The 11,441-nt window shown below is 28.5% G+C and overlaps 1 protein-coding gene across 2 annotated transcripts; it reads left to right on the top strand.

Moving 5' to 3' along the window:
- The first annotated feature begins 3 nt into the window (after positions 1-3).
- Positions 4-5,530, top strand: LOC145188955 (uncharacterized). 2 transcript variants are annotated; one of them, XM_090088052.1, is made up of 12 exons: positions 4-246; positions 427-453; positions 620-691; positions 797-868; positions 967-1,002; positions 1,173-1,247; positions 1,646-1,684; positions 2,097-2,232; positions 3,980-4,194; positions 4,317-4,373; positions 4,538-4,843; positions 4,971-5,530. In XM_090088052.1, exons 1-12 carry the CDS (start codon positions 112-114, stop codon positions 5,409-5,411), a joined length of 1,611 nt encoding a protein of 536 aa, XP_089944178.1. In that variant the 5' UTR covers positions 4-111; the 3' UTR covers positions 5,412-5,530. The 2 variants fall into 2 exon arrangements, with proteins under 2 accessions (XP_089944178.1, XP_089944179.1); XM_090088053.1 differs by lacking the exon at positions 2,097-2,232 and having other exon boundaries at positions 35-246.
- Positions 5,531-11,441: the final 5,911 nt, after the last annotated feature.

Here is an 11,441-nt window from a genome sequence, read left to right as displayed (position 1 = left end):
ATGGTTAACTCATGTGGCATATAACTTTCACTTTCATTTATAGGCGGGAAATCAAATAAAATTTCTTGAAACATAAATTACTAATTAATTTTTTTTTGTAACAAAACTGAGATGCTTTCACCTGTTAACTTAAATGACTTCAGTTCTAAAAGCGATCCTAATACTGAAAATGAGAAAGTAGACAAATACAAGTTCACAAATTTACTTAAAACTCATTATGAAACAATGAAATCTAAAATTTTCGAGGTAAGTTAATTTTGGTATGTTTTAATTAACGAATCACACTTAGCTGATGAATGTCGATTTTAATAAAATCTTTACCAGCAATTCTTTTGAAAACGTTTTCTTAAAAAAAGAGCTCACAAAAATTATTTGTGCACTTAGTCAACCTATCATATAAAAGATCAAATCTGTGTGTAATTTTAGGCAGCAGAAGAACTAAGAATGAGAAGAGTAAGATTTCTTACTGTTTACATTTTATTAACTACAGCATGATAAGTAGATATTCTCAATGGTAATAATATTTTCTCCATCCTAAGTAGATATTCTCAATGGTAGTGCATTTTTCTCCATCCTAATCAAGATGTTTTCCTTTTTAACACAGATCTGTTTAATATAGATTTTGGACAAAGAAAGTGAAGAAAGAATTAATAATTTAATCCAAGAGAACTTTGAAATAACAAGAAAAAAGGTTTTTAGGATAAATTGTTTTAAAGTTTTTAAGATTTTGTTAAATAAAAATTTTAAAAGAAAACATTCTTAAAAGGCATCTTGAAGAGCTTAATTTTTTCTAAAGGATGAAGAGATAGCTGAGCTCTTGAAATCAAATAATGGGTTGAAACAAGAACTTCAAAATATTTATCAAGAAGTAAAAATGTTTAAAATTTTTTTTTTTCTTCTTTTCCTTTTTTTAAATTTATTTAATGCTAAATAAAATTATTATTTTGTTTCTTTTTTTTTTTTTAGTTTGAAAAGAAAGAAAAAACTCATGAAGAAGATAAGGTTACAGAGTTTCTAGAGTTTCCTTCAACTTAATTAACTTAAGAAAATAATGAATGTGCATTATATTTCTGTGAATATATTTCTCCATAATTACTATCATTTACTAATTATAAAATTTAGTGCTTTATATGTAAATTAGTATTTAATTGGTAATTTGATTAATTATATAGGCAGCTCAAAATATTTCAATCTCATCAAGCTCAAAAGCAATAAATAGTTTGAAGGACGAAGTTCTTACTCTACAAGTAATTACAAAATATTGTGTTTTTTGTTTTGTTTTTTAAGGATTACCTTATAAATTTGTTTTAGTTAAGATTATGCAGGTATCTTTATTTAGTAGCTAATAAATTAAACCACTTATATTAATCAAAAATTTCAATTCATGAAGTTTTTCAGAAAAAAAAAAAAGTTTTTAGTAAAATAGGTAAGCTTTTAATTCAATTTTACAAAATAGTTGCGTAAGTTTTGAGAAGGGATGCTTCTTTAAAAGAGTGGTATGTTTACTGTTAAAAGTTTTTCCAGCTAAAAAAGTTTATATAAAGTTTGAAGTATTCCAAAAAAATTTTGCATAGAATTATTTTAATTATTTCACATATGGATATTTGGGCAATATTTCTAAATTTTGGATATTTTTTTCCTATAGCTAGCTAAATATGGCTTGGAGAAAAAAATTAAAGATCAGGTAATGATTTCTTATCATATTTTGATTATGTTCAATAATTCTTTTTAAGTTTTGCAGTAAATTTTTTTGTCTTTTAAAATGTTCACTTCTTGGTACAGCATCTGATAATGCAAATATTTTTGGGAATGGCTCTAAAATACCTTTAACTTATCAGTTTGTAATAAAGAGTTTGTATTCAGTATGTATTGTAGTCTGTAAATAGATTTAAGGCAAAAATGCTTGCTATCAGAAAGTTACTTTTGTGAATGTTCATGTGGGTTATATATATATATATATATATATATATATATATATATATATATATATATATATATATATATATATATATATATATATATATATATATATATATATATATATGTAAAACACACCCACCCACACACAGATGTTATTAAGTTTTTTGTGTTTTGAGGAACATGAGTTAAGTGCAGAAAGAAGAAGTAAAGTAGATATGAACATGAAGATAAAAGAGTTCCAAACAGTTGAGGAAGATTTAAAATCTCAGTTCTCTAGTGTAAAAACCAGATTAGAGTACCTTGCAGATTTAGGTTTGAATATTTTTTTAAAAAAAACTTAATAAAATTATCATGTTGATTTTTATGAAGTTGCTGCAAGAAATCAGATTTCTAAAGATGGCTTGCTATTTACATATTAAATGCAAGTAACAAAAGAAAATGTTTTGATTTTATTTTATTTTAATCGTGAAACCATAAAAATCAATCTAGGGTTTAAAATAATATAAGCTTTGAGCTTATTATTTCAACCGTTCTGTTTTATAAATAACTGACAGGAATTATAATTAGAAAGATGATAGTGGGTTTTTTTGGGTTTAAATTAGGAGCATTCCCGCTTTGATCATAAGAAAAGTCCACACAAAGTAATTTCTGCTCTCTGTTTATTGTTGTAAATTTTTCTAAAGATGTCTCTTCACTTAACTTCAAAGAGTATCTTTAAAAAACTTGTGGACTTGTGAGTAGTAAAACTTGGAAGATAATTCTCTCTACTCTCTCTCTCTCTCCCCCTTTCTCTCTCTTTTTCTCTCTTTTTTCTCTTTCTCTCTCTTTTTTTCTCTTTCTCTCTCTCTCTCTCTTTCTCTCTCTCTTTTTCTCTTTCTCTCTTTCTCTCTTTCTCTCTTTCTCTCTCTCTTTTTCTCTTTCTCTCTTTCTCTCTCTCTTTCTCTTTTTCATTTTAAGGAATGCTATCATATCTATCTTGTAATTTATAACCCTCACTATTACTTTATTATATACTTTACTTTATTTATAACCCTCACTATTACTACCAGTGGTGTGTGATTCACCTTTTTTGTGTATTTCAGTCAAGGAGTATTATGGGATACCTAGTACAGCCAGATTTGTAAGCAATAGCTTTTAAAAAAACATAGCATCAGGTTTTGTCTACTTGTCTACCAAATGGTTTGATTCAGCTGATGGAGCAATCAAAAAAATTTTCCATTTGGGTGATAGTAAAAATGCTTCATCATTTATTCATTTCTTATTTCCATCAAAATCATTGATTTAGATAACCTGTACTATTTAATACAAAGAATCTTGCTCATTGTGGATTACTCTTTTTACATAATATGATGTACTATTGTCAATAGTATTGATTGGTCTGTATTTAATCATAACCATTCTTTCTGACTTTGCTGAGTTAGAAAGATTTTATCACTTTTAGTCAAATTATTTAATAATTTGCTTTAATGGAGATTTTTTTTACCAAATTTTTAAAAGAAACAGTAAACAGCTTGCTGATTTCACCTTGAAATTCTACTTTTTCTTTAATCTTATTTTTTTCCTGGTGTAAAACCAATCAAGCCAATAATCAATTTAACAAATTGCAATAAAAAAGTTTTACAAAATAGTTGCCTAATCATTACAGAAAACTAATCACCCATAAACATTCATTTTCTTGTTTGTTTTCCTAAGTCACTTTTATAATGGTTTCATATCATAACTTAATACTTTACAATTTTAAAGAATTTTGTTAAAATCTCTTAGTTCTAAAAAATCTTTTTGAGAAAATTGTTCTTCCTTTATCCTTCATTGTTCTTCATATTAACAATAAACTCCAACAAATTTTCCCAGAAGCAGTTCTCAGGCAAATTTATGTATGTTTATACTGGTGTTTACATATGTAATGTATGTATGTGTGTATGTATATATGTATGTATGTATGTATGTATGTATGTATGTATGTATGTATGTATGTATGTATGTATGTATGTATGTATGTATGTATGTATGTGTATATATATATATGTATATGTATGTATTGATTTGATTTGATATACAGTGGTCAAAACTGAGAAAGTTCACCATCGTTTGGCTGAAGTCAATGAGCATAATCGGTGCTTAATTTCAAACTACAGTTTATCAAGCCATGCAATTCAATATGAGATGAATAACTCAATTGCAAGGTTTTCTGATTTAAAGACAGCTGTTAAAAATGGAAATGACTCTTTAGAGTTGGTCAAAAAAGAAAACTTTGAAGAACAGCAGCTAGAAAATGTGAAAAAAATTTTTCTTCACTGATTTTTTTTTTCTCTCTCTCTCCTTCTAATGACTTTGGCATTGTCTTATTAACTACATTGATGTCTATTAAAATTGATTTTTTGTTTGTTTTTGTATAGGAAGGTCTTTGTATTCAGTTGGAAAAAGAGTTGCATTCAATCAGAGAACATAATGTTGTATGTTTGCTTAGTCAACTTGTAATCAATGTGATCTATGAATTAATTTTTTTTATTATTATTATTAACTTATGAAAGCATAGAGAGCTAAATTATGTGAACTAAATTATGTGAACTAAATTGATTCTTTAAATTAGAACTTAAAAATATTGCTTTTTATTTAGTTCTTAACAGCATCATTGAGTGATTCGAATCATCTACTTTTGCTTGCTGAAGAACGGTTGAGCGATGTAAGTTTGCAGAAAGATTCTATCCAAATAGAGCTGAATGAGCTTAGAAATGAGAATCTTAATCTGCATGCGATGATTAAAACAAAAGAGGAGCATTTAAATGAATCAAATTTAGCATTAAAGCTGAAGGAGCAGCAGTTGGATGACTTAAGACTGGCAACAAAAATGATGGAGGAGCAAATGAATAATTTCAAAACAGCGACATATTTAAAAGAGGAGCAAACGAATAACTTGAAACTAGTAATTTATTTATTTATTGCTGCTGGCTGGTGACATTTCATCAAATGATAGCTTTTTTTTATGTCTGATGTTTTAGTTTTAAATAAAGTCTCCTACATAGGTACGAAATAATTTTTAAAATTTTCAGGAGACGCAACTCAATGAACAAGCTAAGTTAGGTGATAGTCAAGTATTGTCTCAAATGATTGTACAGAATGATGAAGAGAAATCTGTAGAACAGGAAAGAGTGACGAAAAGTCTAAAGAGGAAAATCGACAAACAAAATATTTCAAAACATAAAGAATTTGAAGAAAAGATGGCGGGTGTTGAAAGCGAAAATGTTAACTATGATGTTAGTCTAGATATTGGACAAGTAACTTTAATATCTAGCGGTAATCATGTGTTTATTCACAATTCAAATCATCTAATTGTTTCAGAATCTGTTGATCTCACCATAAAAGAGACAGATGATAAACTCAATTTTAGCACTCTACCGCCAATTGATCACAAAAGAAACATAAGTTCTTTAGAGAGTTGTAAATCAGATTGTGTTGGGATCTCTGAAAATGATACCGAAAAACCAGACTGAAAACTTCTAATCGATCTTATTTGCAATTACAAGAAACGAGTGCAGTGTAAGTATGTGATATGTAACTTAAAATTTTTTTTATCCATTTTAAAATCGATATGAAAACCAACCTTTTTAAATTCGTTAAAAAAAAAAAGTTTTTGAAAAAAGTTCATTTTTTATTTAATCCTTTAGAAATGCAAAAAAAAACTCTTACGTTAGTTCTATGACCTTTGCTGTTTATAGGAAAAGTTAGCAAGATGCTCCCTTTAACTTATTTTATGATATATATTATTTATATTATATATATACAATAAAATTATATATTCATAGTATTATATATTACATACCATAAAATAATAAAGAAACATTAAAGTTAAATCTAATTATTTTCTTGCAAAAAAAACTAGACGACCATCCCCAAAGGCATCTCGTCCCAAGTTTTTTTTTTTTTGTTTACAATTTTTTACAAAATTATGCAAAAATTGTCTAAAAATTCGCGTTTAATTTTGATTGCTCAAACTAGTGGGTTGGGGAGCTCGGATGGTGAGACTAAACCATCATTCCGACAATCTCTGACGCATTGCCAAATGAATACAAAACTCTTAAGGCAAGGTTCTCGTTTTGTGGAGCGAAATGCAGCAACCAAAACCAAAAGAGAATCCAGTTTACCAGGATTACAGTAATAACAGTAAAGTAGTACCTCTAGCTCAAAGAGAAAAAAAAACTTCATGCAGTTGTCATGACAATTGTCTTCTGTTAATTGACCATTCTTCAACACTATTTAGTGGAACCAAACTGGCCTGATTGTAGGCAATTTATGAAATATGGCTTACTTCTTTGACATAATCCAAAGAATGTTAAGAATAAAGCGAAGAATGAGGATATTGATGTTGTTGCTATAAACACTAATTGCATGTTTCAAGTCATGAAACTATGGAATGAATGGTAGAATTTGATGAAAAATGAAGGAAGATCAAGTGATTGTGGCAACAAGAGAATAATGGATTCTCTTTTTGACAATCAATCTTTACCTTAAAGTGAATTGACATTAAAAGATGTATTTTTCCTTAAACCAACTACAGTAAAGGAGAGCATGTGTGTGTGTGTGTATCGCTAATCCAGGAATTTAGAAGGAAAGGGGATGGGTGGAGGGGACTTCCTCTCGACAAAAAATTCGTGGATCCATCACTAAATTGATAGGAAAAAATCAGATCGAAGGAGTTGATGGTTTTTTAGAATGTAACTCAGATAAAATAACAAAGTATCATCCCCACTAAATAATAAAGATTATCGAAGTGAACGTACAGTAAGAAGAAAAAGAAACGGTCAAGACGAATCTGTAACTCTAAAGTTAACTCTACAGAAAATAATGTGGTGTGAACATATAACATTAATTCTTTAAGAAAATAATGTTACGTGACCACGTAACACTATTTTCTTAAAACAGACAAAGGTAAACAAAACCCTCTCCAAGAAAGAGCGTTGAACAGATTTCAATTCTTCTTGCTCTAGCTTGTCGCCACCACAGTTTTAAGTGGTTAGTTCTGTATAAAAATTATTGTTTGGTGACATTTTAAACCTTAAAATAAATTGTTTGTAAACTTTAAATAAGGTCAAAGTTGGATAAAGAGCAAAACAGAACAAATATCGGAAACTGAAAACGATTGGTCGCTTAGCATAAAACACAGAGTTGACATACATTATTTTACAATGATTCCACAGCATTTTTAAGAGATTATTTCGTGAGTTTTCTGAAAAAACACTTCAGGTATAACTGACCCCTCAAAACTTTTTTTAAACTAAGATAACTCTCAACAAAAAAAACCAACTATATTTTGAGAAAGAGCTAAGTAACAACATTTTTAAAAATATATAATTAATTTTATTAGTTGTCATGGTTACCAATTAAAATAGTCAACATTCAAAAATGTTTGTGCCACCCCGGCCATACTCTCTCAGTAACTGAAAGCATTTAGGATATGAAATTTTGGCAAAAGGTTGATAACACGTTGATCTACAAACTGAACTAAAACTATTCAAAAAAAAAATATATTTCAGTTACACTGAAATTTTTAAAATGGTGCATTAAAAAAATAAAATTTTTTAAGATCAACCTGAGGTAAATAAAAAAGTTTTAACAATATTGCAAAACTTTAAGATCCAATTGTAAAACAGGCAATAAATATTTACTTTTAGTTCCAATTGTAAAACTAGATGCAATAAATATTTGCTGAAAGTTTCATGCAAATTGAACATACCATTAAGGAAATAGGATGGTCGGGAGATCTGGGGAGGCCAAAGATCAAATATATACATATTGAGAAAAATGCATTTAAATGTAATATTCATAATTGTACCAAAAACTTTCAATGAAAATGTCAGTTTAAAAACAGTTACTTATTAACAGTTACATGAACCAGGATCATATGGACTACTTTCTTGATCGTTATCTGCATCTTCTTTTTTTTTTGCACCCACGAATAAATTTTCTGTTGCTTTTTTTGATGCTGTCCGATTTTTATATTCCGCAAAAATTAGACGAATTTTTGTTATGATTGAGCAACCTTGAAAGAGAAAATGTTTTGAGAAAATCTACTTTGATCAGCCATTTTAAATCCTTGTTTTGAATTGTTATATCTCTGATCAAACTAAATTTTCTCAAAACAGTAATTTTATGACTTGAGTACTTTTTCCACTGAGCCCTTCATATGTTCCTGGAATCATATTCAACTTTTCAAATAAAAGAACACTTGCTTTACTTCCAATATTAAAATTTGAAACAGCGTCGCAAACTCCTAACTCCAACTGTGTTAAAGAAACATACTTTGGGTATGCGCTACCATATTATCCCATTAAAACTTTCATTTTGGTTTTAGGTCTTATCATGAAGGCATTTTTTAAAAGTTCTTTATGAGATAGATCGATATATATATATATAGGTTTTAAATGGCTGACAACTGAGAGTGGAAGGCCTGTGCTTGGTTTGTAGGTAGAGGTTTTATTAGCGTTGTCCTGTTTATAATGACACCAGCTATTGACACCATCAGGGCAATGATCATGCAAGTTATTTTCAGCTGATGAAGATACATGAAACAATGTTGCAAGTATGGCCTTTTTCATACCTTCTGAATTATTTTGCCCAATACCAATTCAATAGTAGTTTTGTAGAGGGTTAATTGTAGCATTTGTTAATTTTCCTTCCCCGCCAACTCCTTTAGTAGTTTTTTTCAACTTTCTTCATCTACTACCAACACGTTTTTGTCGAACACACCCCAACTTACACACTGTAATACCTGAATAAGTATCCTTAACGTAAGAATAGCTTTTACAATCACCATCCCCATAATAGTCTACATATCTTAGTCTATTTTGTGAGGTCGAACGGCTAAACATTCTTTGTGCAACAATCACTCCCATACCAGGAGTAGAGCCACAATAATTTCATTTATATACATGTGATGATTTCCATGTCTCAAATGCAACTTTCTTTTAAATTAAATTTTAGGCTACATATTTTGCACAATCGACTCATTGGTACGCATGATTACTTAACGTAATCGTATAAATACTCTCTTGGCATATATACGCTTGAGTTAAGCAGCCGTGTCATCATTTTATTAACTTTATTTATAAAATAACATTTTTCTTTGCTCAAAAGTGGGGTGTGTGTGGGGAGTGGTGGGAGGGTAGAGAGGCATGCTCAGAGGCTTTGAGGTAGCTCAGAATCATTTATCATAAATCTGTAAAAAATTGTTTTTAGACAGTAAAGAGAGAGGTTTTTTTAAAAGTGGGGAGAGAATTTTTATATATGCTTTTTATGTTGTTCTAAGATAGAGTTGCTACAAAGGTTTGGAATAGATGTTTTCAACATCTTCAGTATCAACTACAAGAAAAGTCCTATTAATTAATTTGTTAACTGTTAACAAGGAATCAGCTGAAGAGTACCAGTATCATTATATTAAAGGTCCGTTAAGAAATGTAAGCATCCGTTAAAAAGCTTTTGAGTGTAATAGAAAATTTGTTTGCTGCTTATGTATCAAAGCTTCATTTGTAGAAATATTTTAAAGAGAAATTGCATTCAGCAACTTTTTTAGATTAAAAAATAAATTGTTTTAATGCTTTGCTAACACCAATAATGTATGTTAAAAATAATGTTGGCTTACAAATCATAACGAATAAACAAAAATAGTAGGAACTAAAAATAACAACTAATAAATGATAAATATCAAGCTAATAAATAATAAATAACAAATATCGAACTAATAAATAATAAATATCAACTAAAAATAACGAAAGTAAAACGCTAATTTATTCGGGGATCACAGTATCACAGGGATCACAGGAGACACAATGTGAGTCATGATCCATCTTCCCAAATTTAGAAAGGATTGCGTTCAACATAGATTTAATTTAAAAATACGCTTTAAAGAAAAAAATATTTAAATTTAAATATGAAAATTTATAGTAACATAAACTTTCTTAGAAAACCTGAGCGTATAAATCTGCCTCCAACTTTTTTCCCTAATAAATTACGGAAAAAAACATCGAACAATTCGTTTCGTAAAATTTCCATGTCAATAAAATGATAACCAACAGAATTGCTTTTATTTCACTGTGGTGTCTCAATTTTTTTCAATTTTTTTTGAAGTTACAGATAAATTCAACAAAGTGCTCGAAGAAATACTTTTCAGTACTAATAAAAGAAGCTAAAATATTTTCTTTATTTCTAATTAACAAGATTTTCAAGCTTGTTAATTAGAAATAAAGAAAATATTTTATTTTAAGGAACCGAAAGAGAAAAAATTTATCTAAAAGTTTTATTCAGATTCTTAGAATCTTAAGATGGTCTTACAATCTCAAGGTGCCCACAGAATGAAAATTTTAAATGCATTTCTGAAAAGTAATTTATATTTTATATAATTTATACACAGCTCAGTATTGAATATCACACGCGTGGATCAAAAAGCGACACAAGATCTTATTTGAACAGTTACGAAAAATATAAACATCGATAAGTATTAACAGAAAAACAAATAATGGTTTAAGAAATACATAACGGATGTTACTAATACAGATCGGATGTTGCTGATACTGAATCTTCATGAAATTCGAGTGAGACTAAAAAATTCAGTTTAATTGAAATAAAAAAATTAGTGAAAACTATTTTTCCTCTTTCTTATTTGCGATCAAGGTTTTTACAATAATTTGCGATCGAGGTTTTTATGATAATAAAATAGAATTACACTTCACAGTTGACTCAGTTTCCTAATATTTTATTTGAAATCGTGATGAAAATTATTAAAACAAGTTTTTAAATCATTGATCCTCGGCATCTTATAAATAATTTTTTAACTTAATTTTTAACTTAATTTAAAACTTAATTAACTTAAATTAATTTAAATAAATTTTATTTTGGTTTTCTTCCTTGATTATTCGAAATTAAAAGTGATAAGAATGTCAAGTCGGGCAGCTCAGCATATTTACCAAAGTGGTTCCTATGTAAAAGTATGAAAAAAAACTGTGCTTTGTACAGCTGAACACTCTGTTTAGTAACTGAAAAAGTTATTAGCCTTTTAATTTGAATGAGATACAGTTAGGTAATAAGATCCATCGAAGATCAAAGCTTAATTTTATAAGAATTATCTTTAAGTGAATTGACATTAAACCCGGAAAAAGTTATTAAATTTTAAATAGGTTCTTTTAGCACTTCTCAAGTCATGCAGCGCCAAGTTATTTAAAATATGAAGGTATCAATCCATGCATTAAAATTTGAGGTCTTAAAAACCAATAAAAAAAAAAATTAGTTTATTTTAACTGAATGTTAATTTTGATATTCATAGATTTGTACTTTTTCTACACCTGTACATTTAACATATTGAATTCAGGCGCTATGAAAGGTCTTATGGACCTTTTGGATCTACAACGAGGAGACATTAGTAGTCTTGAAAATCATCGAAGTGGAAAAGAGGCGAGGGCACGTGTCATTTGAATTGTCTAAACTTTTTATAACTTAAGAAACGTTATCTAATTTCTCGCGTTTTCAATTTT

Source organism: Hydra viridissima, unplaced genomic scaffold, assembly GCF_058129835.1.
Source record: "Hydra viridissima isolate aposymbiotic clone 2 unplaced genomic scaffold, HvirCarnegie_v1 scaffold_5, whole genome shotgun sequence".
Taxonomy (NCBI): domain Eukaryota; kingdom Metazoa; phylum Cnidaria; class Hydrozoa; order Anthoathecata; family Hydridae; genus Hydra; species Hydra viridissima.
Note: the sequence above shows the minus strand (reverse complement) of the source record. Positions and strands in the feature narration are given on the sequence as shown.